Source organism: Orbicella faveolata, unplaced genomic scaffold, assembly GCF_042242905.1.
Source record: "Orbicella faveolata isolate gen_17 unplaced genomic scaffold, um_ofav_v1 contig_36, whole genome shotgun sequence".
Lineage (NCBI taxonomy): Eukaryota > Metazoa > Cnidaria > Anthozoa > Scleractinia > Merulinidae > Orbicella > Orbicella faveolata.
The window spans coordinates 1,377,297-1,391,906 of NW_028301565.1; the positions used below are offsets into that span (position 1 = coordinate 1,377,297).

The 14,610-nt window shown below is 39.2% G+C and overlaps 1 protein-coding gene across 2 annotated transcripts; it reads right to left on the bottom strand.

The window, feature by feature from the left end:
* Window positions 1-622: 622 nt before the first annotated feature.
* LOC110053855 (CUB and sushi domain-containing protein 3-like) lies at window positions 623-12,016 on the bottom strand. Of its 2 annotated transcripts, XM_089274808.1 has the most exons (14): window positions 11,051-12,016; window positions 9,007-9,174; window positions 8,304-8,471; window positions 7,015-7,182; window positions 6,778-6,945; window positions 6,151-6,324; window positions 5,602-5,781; window positions 4,887-5,066; window positions 4,178-4,345; window positions 3,443-3,622; window positions 2,984-3,151; window positions 2,052-2,335; window positions 1,450-1,588; window positions 623-1,135 (listed from the first exon to the last, which is right to left on the bottom strand). In XM_089274808.1, exons 1-14 carry the CDS (start codon window positions 11,115-11,117, stop codon window positions 777-779), a joined length of 2,571 nt encoding a protein of 856 aa, XP_089130934.1. In that variant the 5' UTR covers window positions 11,118-12,016; the 3' UTR covers window positions 623-776. The 2 variants fall into 2 exon arrangements, with proteins under 2 accessions (XP_089130934.1, XP_089130935.1); XM_089274809.1 differs by lacking the exon at window positions 6,778-6,945 and having other exon boundaries at window positions 11,051-12,012.
* Window positions 12,017-14,610: the final 2,594 nt, after the last annotated feature.

Below are 14,610 nucleotides of genomic sequence, written 5' to 3' on the forward strand. Positions count from 1 at the left end.
TATATCTTTAGGAGAAGAATGCAGGCAGTTTCAAGCAATTGTTGCTGTTGTTGCTATTATTGTTTGTCGTTTTCTTTTGCTTCATGAGGTATCGTAGATGACATATCTTTTTGTTTTCTAAGAACGTGTAGCTTTAAAGATATGATGGAAAAGGTTTAATTGGTTATTTATCCTATTTTTCAAAGCTGCTAAGGTCACATCCGAAGGGTAACATCTCACAAAAACCTGTGAATTTTTCTGAACCGCCTAGATGATCTATGATTAGTTGAGAGGAGCAACCCTAACGGTTTTATACGAAAAAAATGACCTTGCACCTCTAATCCCGTTTTGTTTAATTCTTTTGTTCTTTTTTTTTTTTATACACAAATGGTTCAAAATTCTCAACTGTAGCTGTGTATTCGTATGTTTAGGTTCTCTGTGCTGGAAAGAAGTCACACGAGACTTCGCTACACTAATATACTGTCAAAACTGTCATGGCGCGAGAAACCATTCAAAAACCAAGTACCTTCCTGGGCTACATTGTTCAGTGGCTGTTTATCAATCTTTGAGGGAGGGGGAAGGGAGAAGAATGTCTACTATACCTTACCATGCCAACCGCATTATAAAAGACAGATGTGTCTAATTCTTGGTTGTAAGATCTTTATCTTTAATGTTGTCGCTATCGTGTTTTCGCTAACATGTCTATACATAGTGACAACAGACTTCATAAATCTGTACGTTTTGCCATCGAGTAGTCCTGCCGTTAGCCTGGGCACAGTGGCATTAATACAAAATATTTATTGTGAGCAAAACGCTGATCTTTTGACGATACGAATCTTGTTTAAATCACTCTTCCAAATTTCATGGTTACTTTTTATGGTACAAACTGAATTTGATATTTGCTCTATTTTACCCTTTCTAATTTGGCCTGGTGAAGTTGCATCCTCTCCAAGGACTAAGGTTCCAATAGCTAAGTCTTGGACGCTTGGTTTCTCATCTAGAATCACATGATCCCTATTCATTATTATGCTCCTTTTTTTCCCGGGAGGAAGGACTTCCAGAAGGTTATACTCCACATCGATATATTCTCCTACAAATCTGTGCTGATATCTACCGTTTTCCTTGATAAGAATAGCAGAGCCTCGCATGATACAACCTACAAAAAGTAAGACATGCAATGAGCCTAGTTGATCCGAGCGTCAAGGCTTGACTTATTAGAAAAAAAAAAGTTTAATAGTTTGTACGGAAGGATTGCTTACTTAGGGGGAGGAGTTATGCATGTATCAGTGTGTACTCTCAAAATATCTCAAATGTGAAAGCGAGTAGTCTTCCGATGTTGAAATCTCCACTACGTCTCCTAATTGCTTCATCACACTTCCATCAAAGTTGGTAAAGCGGTCGTAGGATAAAGAAGGCCTCAGGGTCATATATACAAGTCTTTGTCTTCGTTAATAGATTATAGACTCTTACCTTTGGGAATTCCACAGCCATAGACTTCGGCTCTTAGACAAATCGATTCCTTTGTATCTCTTAACACTCTGATTCGTACAGACTGAGCAATAAATGGATGTATTTCTTTTATTTGTTCCTCTTCTTCATTATAAGGTGGCTGTCAGATAAAACCAAATACAAATATTAGAAGTGAAAAGTCTGTTGAAATTTCTTTGCAATGTCTTTAAAATGGATTGATTTTACAAAGATAAACAATTTGCAGCATTCGATTACAACTATCATTTGCGTCCATTTCTCTTTACTACTCCCTACCTCCCCTTTTTCCTTCCTTCCTTCTTCTCTCTCTTTTGACGAATACGATACGCCAGGTCCTATATTGTAATAAAGTTGATGTGTTCTGCTATTCTCATTTATCGTGTTTATTTAACTATTATATAGAGCACGAGTTTGCGTTTAAGACTAGTGACTAAGTCACGATGTTTAGACGTGTAAAAATTCGAAAAGTCGAGAACGTTTGGTCTTGTTTTTTTTTATTCGCTTTTTTCTCGTTTACATTTATGTCGTTCTCATTTAAGAATTGTGTAGTTTGTGTTTTCTACAAATGATAAAGGAAATTTAACCTTTTCATGGTGGAAATTCCACCACTTTTTGAAAATTTGGCGTCTCAAGATTATACTTTTGATCTTGTATTTGCTTTTGAGTTGAATTCTTGCTCCAGTAATCTTGTATTTTTTTGGTAAGTCAATCTGAATAAAATCGGCTTTTCCCTCCTCTGAGCACCAATAGTTGCCTCCACCAAGTCGGCCATGATGAGCTGGATGTTTATCTCTATGACTAGAAGCTTTGATGAATGCGTCTGGGATCTTTCTACTTTCCATTCCAAGAGGAAGCCCTGTGCCACAATCTTAAATATTGAAATAACACTAATATGAGCCTCTAAAACTCCAGCACAAATACATTAGAATGATAGCAGAATGATAGCAGAATCAAAGGCAAATTAACCACACAGGGGCACGTAACCTAAGAGATCAATCAGAGGACACATTATTGTACACAGGCGAGAAACTGATTAATTTGCAGGGATAGGCTAAAGAAAGAGTTTATATCGAATAATCCAATTATAGAGCTCCGCAAGGACAAAGTCAGAGGAAACGTAAATATAAACGTACAAAAAGCAATGGACGGGAAAACGTAAAGATGGATGTGCAGATGGATCACTGAATGCAAGTGCACGAAATCTGATAATTATCAATGGACTGGCTGACAAACGGTTTAAATACGTTTAAAAGCGCAGATTCTTTCCTCGGATTTGGGAACAGTCTTCTTTGAAATTAGACCAAAAATGTCCGTCTTGCAATGCTTACTCTAACTTGGAATTCTAACTCAAATTCCAAATCAAAATTGTATGAAGTACGCTATTGAGCAGGGAGTAACGAAGCACTGGGTCTGGACGCCTTTTATGACCAGGTACTTAAGTAAATAAATTTTAAAAAAAATCATATATTGGAGGGAAAAGAAAAGTATATTTAGTTATCATTGGTTAATAAGTTACCTCGGCATGTTGACAATGCTTGGTCCCACTGCCCATTGTTGCATTTTGCCTGAGAGGAACCTTGTAACAAGCGATCTCCCAAACATTCAAACTCGACAACTGAGGTATGATTAAAAACTCTTCCAATGGTTTGTCCATTTTCTGGATGACCGGGATCAGGGCAGGATGCTGTGAAACATGAAAATGAATCAGAGTATGAAAAGATTATTACGTTTATAGAAAAGAGCACCAGAATAAACATTCACAATTTGAAATAGGGTTGTCATGGTTATATGAACTTCCTTGAATAAAATCATGCCATCCCAAATAGCATACAGACAAAGTTTTTAAATCAAATATTGACAAAGTTGTAAATGGTTAAATTCAGGAAGGGACAGTCCACCCTTAGACTGATTTCCGGGATGAGAGGGGTTAAAACAAATTGCACAGTTGAGATTGTATTTATTACGAAAGGTTTACCTAAGCACTCCGGTATTTCTCTATTCCACTTCTTGCTTTTGAGACAAGTTAGTTTGCCGCTTCCCACCATGGTGTAGTTTTCACTGCACTTAAATCGCACGAATCCGCCGACAGTAAAGTTCTTTTTGACTTTCGATTGTCGTCCATGTAAAGGACTTCCTGGATCTTTACATGAAATAACTGAAAAGTAATTAATACAATACAAAAGATGTGCAGGGTCAAGGGCCTTCCAACATAAATCTTAGCCTGTTTGTCTGCTTCTGTGATATTTACCGGCCTTCCTAACCATTTCCCTCTATTAACTATGGATAAACATGGTATCATTTTTAATAAAAACATAATTGCGGAATAGCCAAAGACATAAGGTGTTGTGAACCAGACCATGCTTGATTCTTCAGTTGAAGAACCTCCAAACATATTATACTTGATTGTAAGGAAAAGGTGAGTAAAAAATAGAAGCCTGGCTTAAAATGCAGCAAAATGCTCATGAAGGTGATGATCTAGGCTTTAAACAGCGAGGCGTATTTTTATCGTATTTCGTCCTTTTATAGGATGTGCCTGTGAGAATTATAGCTAGATTGTAGTTGCACTCTGGCCTCAAATGCAGACTGGGTTCATGCATTGACCTTGAAACAATATTTTGTTTCGCTTTTGTTTAACGTGCAAAGTGTGTTAAATAGCTGTTTATTGCTCCAACACTATTCGCAGAACCATTTGCATTCTAGATGTACACACCTTTGCACGTGGGTGTTTTACTTGTCCAGCCTCCATTGTTACAGCTGATGGTTGCTTCTCCTTCAAGTTCATAATTCTCGTTGCATCTAAAGGTTACCGATTTAGCGTGTATAAAGTCATCTCCGCTTCTGTTTCCATTGCCTGGCACTCCGGGATCAGGACATGGAGCTAAAATTGCATTATATATTGAACGTCAATACTTGGTCTTTTTAAGTGTTGTCGGTAAAAAACAAGCAATAAGTTTAAAGACGTCGGAGCGCAAGCTGTGCAGACCCCACCACCAAAACCGTTGTCTCTTTGAATTAAACTTGAGATTACTATATCTGTGCTAGCAAAGAGCTAAAGCTCAATCCAATCGCGTTTAATTGGCCATACGCTAGGTATTGAAAATATAAACTCTATGGTTAAAAGTTTTCTAAAAATAAGCTTTCGGCTATCAGGCTACAGCTTCGACAAATAGTACGGAAGGTACGAATGTATTATGAGTGTTAAAAGTGTTAAAAGTGTTGATAAAAATGAGTCACTTACTCTGGTAACTTTTAACCAGATAGCCATTTTAGTTGTTTGCATTACTTCTAACCCTGGTTAGTCATCCATTTGTACTTATATCCTAATGTCTTTTTGCGTGCCGGCAATGAAGCTTTACGGCGGATGATTCCTTCAACCCCATTAATGAACCCAAAGCAATCTAAGGTCCGTTTTGACTCACCCCAGCATTTTGGTGTTGGCGAACTCCAATCTTTCGTTTCTTCGCAAACGATCTCGCTTTTTCCTGACAGCGTGTAGTTATCTTTACAAGTAAATTTCACTGAACCACCATAGTTGTAACCATTTTTCACGTCAGCTTGTTGACCGTTTAGAGGAGTACCTGGATCACCACAACTTATGACTGTGAAGAGATAAGTTAGTAACATGGAGAGACTTGTACAAAAAGTCACTGACACGGCCTGTTGTCGTAGAAATGGCCACCTTCGATATTCATTCGCTTTCATGCATAGATACAATTTCGTGCACGTATTACGTTGGGTTGTAAATCACCGAAACTCGTAGCGTAGTCATGACATTGGTACTGAGCACCAACGAGGGGCACCTTTAAGCTCCTTTACTCACGTACAATAAAAGTTGACAATAAACGTTAACAGTTACTTGTGATAATACATTTGGTGGCTAGTCTAACGCAGCACTTTGATTCGCCCCGGTCAAGGGAGTCTTCAGAGATATTTCTGCTTGGCAAACTCGCAATGCTCAACAAGTTTCCAAGCAGAAAGGTCCTTGGCTGGGGCGAAACGAAAGCACTGCGTCAGACTAACAACGAACAATGTATTATCTCAATAAAAGTTAACCTGTATAATGTCTTATGGTAAATGCAGATATTGATGAAAGAAAATAACACTTGTTAATATATAAATATATTTCCTACTTACTGTTACAAGATGTTGGAGATCCACTCCACAACCCATTATTGCCACAAGTCCGGATCTCTGAGCCACTGATCTCGTAACCTGTCTCCTTACACTTAAACCTGGCGACACCATCGACTTTGGTGTGGGTTTCGAGAATTTTTTCAGCCTTATCAGGGGTTGGTAGCACTCCACAGTCAATTTCTTGGGGGGAAAAAATAAGAGACAGAATTAAACGTACAAATTTTTATATTACAGAATTAGTTACTTGTAAACAGGAGTTATTCGTTTAACTAGCTTAAAATTACTATAATTTTGCGTAAAAAATCTCTTTCAAGGCACAACAAAAGACAAAATAAGATTGATTTTCTTGTAACTTTCAAAATAACAACATCAGCAGCAGCAGCGACAACAAAATACCGTAGAAATGTTGTTTTTTTGCAACTATAGACAAAATGAAATAAATTGAAAACACACACGCAAAAAAAAAAATGAGGTTAGAATAGCCACGCTGACGACTCTATCACTTTGACCTTGAACGCTGTAAAGTAACATCAACGTCAATGTATTTACGTTCACAGGTTGGCGACCTCCCAGTCCACCTCTGGTTCGCTTGGCATTGCCGGTACTTGTCTCCGACCAGTTTGTAGCCACGATTACAATCAAAATCGACTCTGCTTTTGAAGGTAAAGATGTAAGACTTCAGCTTGCCGTTTTCAGGGATCCCAGGGTTTCCACAACTTTTTGCTGAGAAAGAAAATATAACAGTGTTCATCGTTATTATTTTAGAGATATCTCTGGGGACACCGTTATTCCCTGGCACGAGGTACAGCTCCGAAAAAGAGGACAACCTCATGAGGTATACCCAAATTTTCGAACATATTTCCCTGGAAATTTCCGTTCCATTTGATTTTCTTCCCGGAAATTCCAGAATTTTCGATTGAATGGTTCGCTTTTCGGAAATTCAACAATTTCCGGATTTTCTGGAACTTTTCCCTGGAAATTTCTGTACCATTTGTCCCCATTTCGAAAATTTCGGAAATTTTGGTCGAATGGAAAGCGCCCAATGTGTTTCTTCTTAAACCTAGCAAAGATTACGATCTCCAGGCTTCTCAGGTCTTCAGGTTCAGTTGTAATCTCTGTATTTTGGTACCTCTTTCCTTTGAATTTTCTTCTCTGATAAAATCCCTCAAAACTAACCTTTACACTCTGGTAAGTCATTATCCCATTTTCCTGCCACGCATCGTAGAACCTGCGACCCAATCAGCGTGTGGCCTGGTTGACATCCGAATGCCACAGTCTGTCCATCGAGGAAATCATCGTCGATTCTGTTTCCATTTACTGGAATACCAGGATCCAGGCAAACAGCTTTGAACAAAATTACTGTTTAGCAACTTTGTTAAGTTGAATTTAACACCAAACACCAAACTGATTTACCTTTACACTGAGGAAGAGAAGCACTCCACTTTCCACTAATGCACAATGCTGTCGAACTTCCAATCCGCTGAAATCCCGGAAGACATGTGAAGGAGATACGCTTGTTGTGCCCGAACTCGTTTCCATGTCTAACACCATTTTGAGGCGATCCTGGGTCTTCACAAGATGCTAAGATGGAAAAAGATTTAATTTAGAGCTCAGTGAACACAGCAAGAAAAAACGACATCAGAGGACCCGGAAGAGGTGGTCTTTATAATTTGAATTACGACTAAAACCTAAGGATTTTTCGTTTAAAAACAAAAATGATTCACACGAAATTCTTTTTAAGCGCTTCAGAACACGTTTGAATGAGATGTAAAGTTCAGGTTTACAATTTTACAAGATGATGCCGCATTGATTTAATTATGAGCAAGTGCTGGACGTAGAGTTCCAAAGATCAAGCCCAGGCTTTCCCGAAATATGGTACTTTCCTCTCGCAATTAATGCCGCTTTGTTTTCAGTTGTCTGGTACTGGTGAATTCTAGAAATTCTAGAAACCAGTGGACAAAATGCCGAGAAGATACCGTTGCATGCATCATGTATCCAGGGTTTAAACAACTTCAGACTCTTCACTCAAGCACTTGTATAATAAGCTATCAAGCCCTTAGATCCATAGGATGAAAACTGAATTCGAAAACAGAATTAATACTTAGCGCTAGTCACAAGAGGGTTTGACAGTTGTCGGGCGTTTTATGAGCGTAAGACTAGTAAAATTTGACCTAGCGCTAGAACCTGACATGATCCAGTTTATAGTCTCCCTGCAGTCTCCATAGTCTCCCCATAGTCTCATGATCGATATCAATATTATTGAAATTATTCGTCCCGTGTTATACCTCGATGTTACCTTTGCATATGGAAACTTTGTCACTCCATGTTCCGTCGAGGCAAGTGATGCGGACAGTGCCAGTCAATTTAAAATTGCCTTGGCAAGTAAAGGAGACTTTCTTGCCATGCCGGAAATCCAAGCCTATTCTGCGCCCGCTCTGTGGATTACCAGGATCGGAGCGGGACCCGAAAATTTCAAATAGATGTCTACAAGTTCAGGGTTATCAGCTAAGTGAATGATTTCGCGTGTATTTTAATTTTCATTTTGTTTTCTCTCGCAAGCAAGAGTATTTCTTGAACTAGCATTTACAAACAGCTTAAATCCATTGATGAGGTTCAGGTAAAAATAAGGGCTAGTTCCAAGAAATAAAGACAGGACTTATGTTCCGGGATCAATGTTGTAACTTAAAAGTATGTGCACTTACTTTTACATTGGGGCAGAGATGAACTCCAAACTCCTTTCCGACAGACCATTGACTTGCTACCAATCAACGTGTAGCCATTATTGCACGCGAAGCTAACCGTTTGACCGTGTTCAAAATTATCACCTGTCCGTGCGCCATTTCTTGGAATTCCTGGATCCTTGCAATTTGCTAAAAAAATAATATAGAAAAAGTGTTTTGGATAAATTTATTGCTGAAATCAGAGAGATATAAAGGGATGCTTAAATATGTTCCCCCTTTTATTCCATTGTTCCATAGAAAAGGATGGATTCCAGGACAATATTTAGCAATAGAGCCTATTGCAATAAATTTAGACCTTCATCGTCAAATCTTCGTCCCATATAAACATGAGAACAGAGCACCGCTGACGCCACTTTTACTGGTTTGGAAAATAAAGTTTGGTTTGAAAATTCAGCCGAATGCGTGGGGAAATTATTGGATTCTTTATCATAAAAAAAATATAGAAGACTCGACTGTGCTCTGTTCTGTTGTAAAACACTTAGGAAGCGGTAGAGCACTCAAGACGTAGGGAAAAACACTTGACTACGTCTCGTGTTTTCCCCTACACGTCTTTCGTGCTCTACCGCTTCCTGCGTACTTTACAACAGAACAGAGCACAGTTGAGGCTTCTTTATTTGTTGAAAAAAGTAACTGCCTAAATAATAAACAATTCGTATTAACTTACTTTTGCACTGAGGAAGAGATGAACTCCAATTTCCGTTTCGACAGACCATTGCCTCGCGACCAATCAACGTGTAGTTTTCTTTGCACACGAAGGTTACTGACTGATTGTGTCCAAAATTGATGCCTAACCGTGCGCCATTTCTTGGAACTCCCGGATTCTTGCAGTTTGCTATGTAACAAAACATTTAGAACCGTTTTGAGTGGTGTCTAATATGCGATATAATGTACCTCTGAACGTATACGATATTCGACAGCTCTCGTAGCGGTTGATCAGTCGACTATATTCCCTATCGATATCGTATCAACGATATGCTTTAGAGGAGACATATTCTCAAATTCCGTCACTGAGAAACAGCCATTTTACTTATTTTACCTACCCCGAACTCCTTCAGGGTCAGTTTACAGACATCGACACTTCCGTTTTGAGAGAAATATGGGAACAAGACACTTCATAGCCGGGACAAGTAAATAAATCTATAGCAAGTGCCAACATTTACCAAAGCACCAATAGAGGCCGCATTACATGAACATGCAAATGAGCTCACACTATTCTTGGACGTAGCGTTCGCATGACAGTCGGACTGTCTCTCTGCACACTCGTCAATATCTAGAATTTTTAAGAAAAGCCTGGCTTGGGTTTCTTGGGGTAAAAGATAAGAACCAACGACAGAAATGCACAAGCTGTATGTTTTCTTTTTAAGGCTCTAAGTTTCTCCCGGCTTTCTGAGTTCTTCATAAATGTTTCCTGTAACTATAATACACGCGGTGTCGTGTATCTTGTTTCTGATTGGTAGTTGAGTCATAAAATACATTTGCAGTATATACCAGATTCAAACTGTACCGTAACAATCGAATGAAAATTCATCCTGGACCTGGAAGGCAAGTTAGTTGTACGTTATCAAAACGGACTGTGTAAACTTTAGCCTGCGTACTAGGCGTTCATTTCCAGAAGCACAATCGAAGGGAACGAAACTGCGTGCGAGTCCAAGTCCTGATTCTCCTCTTATTTTCCTCAACCCATGGTTTGCTGGTGTGCATTGATAAGGCATAGGTTACTGTATCGTAACGTCATAGATAAGCGACGAATAGGAATTTTCTTTTTACTATAGAAGTTATTTTACAGTAGCGTCCTGTCGTATTTTCCCCGTTCTCTACAATAATATTCCTCTGTAAAGTTCCTGCCGCACCTTATGTTCGATGACATCTGGGCGTTTTAGCTCGTATTACAACAGGCTCCCTCAGTCCGCTAAAGGAAGTCTAGAGAACTCATCGCCAGCTTCACCTAAGTACTATTTTTGCTATGGCCTTTAATTATCAGTCTGTTTTTGCTACACTTAGATTTCCCGTCATTTCATATCTTTTACTCAGGCCTCGTCCACGCTACGCCGGAGGAATTTGAAAACGCAGCTTTAATTCCACAGTAGGCCCACCGTTCACACTAATCCGTCAAGAAAACGGTTTTTTTCGAAAACGCTTTTTATACCGGAGGAATTTGAAAACGCCGGCCTTGCGTTTTAGTTTGGACGAAAAACATTTTGAAAACGGGTCTTTTAATTTCAAAAGCGATGACATCAGGATAGTAATGTTGTTTCTATGCCCGAGTTTTCCTCAAACACAAATCCAAAATGGCCGGTTATTGTTGCGTGTTTAAATTCCTCCGGCGTAGTGTGGACTGGACCTCAGACTCCTAAAGTTTATTCATGCGCTAAATCATTTTATCCACTTTCGATTTAACAGCAGCAAAATTAATAAATCACTGATTGATAAATAAAATTCTTACAGATTCAACGTTGAAGTAATTCAAAAGTATTGACGTATTATTTTGCCGGGTACTTTCGCAAACTTTAAATTTATTATGCATTGACATTGTTTCGTAATTCGTTGTTGCTCTATAATTTAAAGCTAAAAACGGTTATAAGAAGTATTGTTCGATTTGCGTCAGTTTCAGAAGCTACTCTTGTTGTGTGAACGGGCTGTACAAAAAACGAAACATAACACTTCCCTTGTTCGTTTAGGTTCATGCAGTGAGAACAATATGTTCTTACCTTCTTGTGACCACGTGTACTGGCAGAATACAACTGTCCACAGCACTATACCGTAAAAGATTCCCATAATAACTTCTCTCTGCGTAAGTCAAAGTGTATTTCTACGCAGTTCAGTATTCGATTCTTAACTCTTTTCCCTTCAGTCGCCGGATCAGCACTGCTGAGTCTATTTTGACGTCTTTCATTATGAGTGATGAACGAGGAAAAATCTGATAGGGTCGGGATTATATTCCTTGCCAAACTGACATCCGAAGGTTCGAATACAGATGGACGTCGTGATGAGCTGTCTACAAGCCATTTTGTTTAACTCTGTGCCGTTCTCTATACAATTATTAACTAAACGATAAAATGCAGTTTCTGGAGGTGTTTTTTGACGCGAGATTAATTAAGTTTTTTTGAAAATGGGGTAATTCAATTTTGTTTGCAAATTTCAACTTCCGCCGAGTCATTGTTCCTGAGCTGTCCGATTATTTAAGACAGCGCATGGTTTTGGTTTCCATTTCATCCTTGAGCTTTCGGCCAAATGGAATTTTTTCCCTCTTGAAGCTCTTGCCAGTGCGCTCTCTTGCTACGAAGACAGTCTCCAACGCAGACGCTCGCATTTGTTAGCTATATAGGTATTGCCACGGGATAGGATATGATTTTTGAGGTTCCCGATCCTTAAATAGGATATCAGTTTTGCCCCCGTTAGCATCCTCTCCAGTACTAGTGTGATCCTTAGAATTGTGTCAGCTAAAATATGTTGTTTATTGTAGAATCAAAAAGAGTGGTATTGATCCATCATCAAAGTGCGGATGATTAGGCTTATTCAAAGCAAGAGAAAATGACATTGCACCCTTAGCCCACATTAAATTTGTAATAGTAAGATACATCTGAAAACAAAAATAACAGGCAGGCTTTCTATTCAGGGGGCCGTTTCTCGAAAGCCCCAGAAACTTTTCGGGCCCGTAAAACCATTTTTAATGAATCTTTATCAGTAAAAACAGACAGGTGCATACGCCTGAAACTCCTTGTACGAAGCCGGAACCTCTGTTCATGTTAAGAATACAGGAGTAAAACAGCTCTGTAATCATAAGGTTTGAGATTTTGCTACGGCTTTCCGGGTACGAAAACTTTTCGGGACCTTCGAGAAACGGGCTCCAGGACCGACCCTCAGGACCGGAAAACAATCATACGATATTCCTCTCTTTAAATAGATTGAGATCACTTTCAAACGTCTTGGAATTTGACCTTTCTTTTCTTTCCAAGCTCCAAGTAGTACTTGAAACAGACCGATGTAAAGAGAGTTCACGGTCCGGTGCTGCGTATTTTGTTTCATTGGCAATTGTTCAGCTTTGAGATAATATCTGCTTTCTTAGGCACTGACAAATTCCGACAAATAATTCACAATCTACAGCCCTGTAAGATTAGCTTAGTGAAAGAACGGTTTCCACATCCTACGTATGTACAGACACGTTGATTTTGGAGACCCAAGATGTCCTCGGCCGTGTGTAACGTTAGTTATTTGTTTGTGTATGTCCTCTGAAGCCTGATATAACAGTGATATAACAAAAAAGTGAACCATGAGGCTCGGAAGAAACATCGAACTTATTTCTCAAAAACGAAGTTAAATAACAAGTTAAATCGATTCAAAACAGTGTGGTAAACTGAGAAATGAACACGGTGTTCCGTCGTTCATCACAGGTGAATACCGTTTGTTTCCTCCTTTTTTTCTAAGCACAAACAGTCTTCAGGTTTCACCTCAGTTACAACTTTAGGTATGATGGTAACAGTATTTGATATTTCAACATTCGCGACTTCGCTAACCGCACTTTCCCGGCCTGAGTGGTATTTCCCCTTTTAATCGGTTAAATATATTCCGTAAAGGATTGCTATGTGTAACTTCATATCAGCGTTATAAAGCAATGAAAAATAACACTCATGTCATTAGGGTAGTGAGGCTACATAGCCCCGCGGGGAATGATACGATATCATTTCCCGACTTGCTTTGTCGAGTCATTGGCTTAGACCAATTGGGTTGCGTGTTTTATTTTAGCTCCCGCTACTTTGAAGTGCGTGCTCGCTTTCCAGTTTTCTGAATGAAATTATGGTTTCGACGGGTAAGAGAGTGAATCCCCCATATAGGTCTTATATCCAAGGTAATCCCTCTTAAGTCATTTTCAGGCATTGTACCCAGTTCTTCCGGTGATATTACTCGCGCGTTGCGTGGATGTTTTCGTGGAGGATCTGTTTATGTTTCGTTTCGTTTCGTTTCAAAGCAAAGAAAAACCACCACGCTGTGGGGATGTTTTCTTTGATATTTTGATTACAAGCAAAGCAGCTTCGGCTCTCGGTATGTTTTAATAAGGAGTTAAGAGACGGATGTCCCCTCCACAAACAATAACAACTGAACGAACGGCGGAGAAATGAGTAGACAAACGAATGGAAAGCAAACAAACGCCCAAACACAAGCTTGGCAACCGAGCAAACAGATGGTTGAGAGTGCAGGAAGACGCTCGCTGCCCAAGTAGTCCAAGTAGCCAAAGCAGTTTAAGAAGCAACGGCAACAACGCCAAAGGCAACATCGATTAAAAAACGACTTAATATTCAACCTACGAATCTCCCAAGAATTTAAATCCACTCAGTTTGTCTATACTGTCAAAAATATCCCAAACAAAATACGTTAGACAGCGTCAAAATTCGAAAAAGAAATTTTAAAAATTGGCCGTCGTATAGCTCACGTTCTCTCCCGCTGTATCTGCTATTATACCCATCTCTCATAAAAGACAAGCAAAATCAAACTCTCACCCACAAAACTACTATTCATCTGTACCAAACACTAAAAGGAAGAAAAGGGTGTCTTTTAACAGAGTTGACAAAAATAGAAAACACTTTCTTCATGTTTCTATCTTGTTGTTTTACAATCACTCGAAAAAAAAACTAGACGGAGTACACGGAGCTTCGTTCTCCCAAACTTCCACTCGTGGTGCTATATCTCGTTAGTATAAATCTACAAGTGATCTATCACGACTGCCGTTCTATGATTGATGGCTATAGCTCTACTCAATGTCTACTCTGTTGTAGATAGTGAGAAGCACAGCAGTGTGCGGTTGTTAACAAACTGGTGGCCACTTCTTCGCGCTTTCGAAGGGTCTTTGAACAGGATTTAGATAAAGTTTTGAACGAATAGTAGATTTATACAAAACAATTTTATCATTCGCTCAAGATTTCTATACGTGATAGTTGGGCTGCTCCCTCGTCAACTGTCACGCGATATAAATCTCGAGCTCATAGTCTATTTGTTGGCTAGAAAACAGGAAATGTTTTCCATTTCTTAGCTATGAAACAAGGTATATGGAGATATATAAATAGGGAGCTAAGCACTTGGGATCTCATTTAATTTTAAGAAATGTCTGGTATATTTGACAGATCTTTGTGCAGGAATCACATGCGGTCATGGAGAAGTTTTCTTCGTTGCAGGATCCAGGCCCAGATGCGCGTGTCCGCCTCACTGCAATAATCGCCGCATTCAACTTGTATGTGGTACTGATGGTATCACATATAGAAGTTACTGTGAGTTG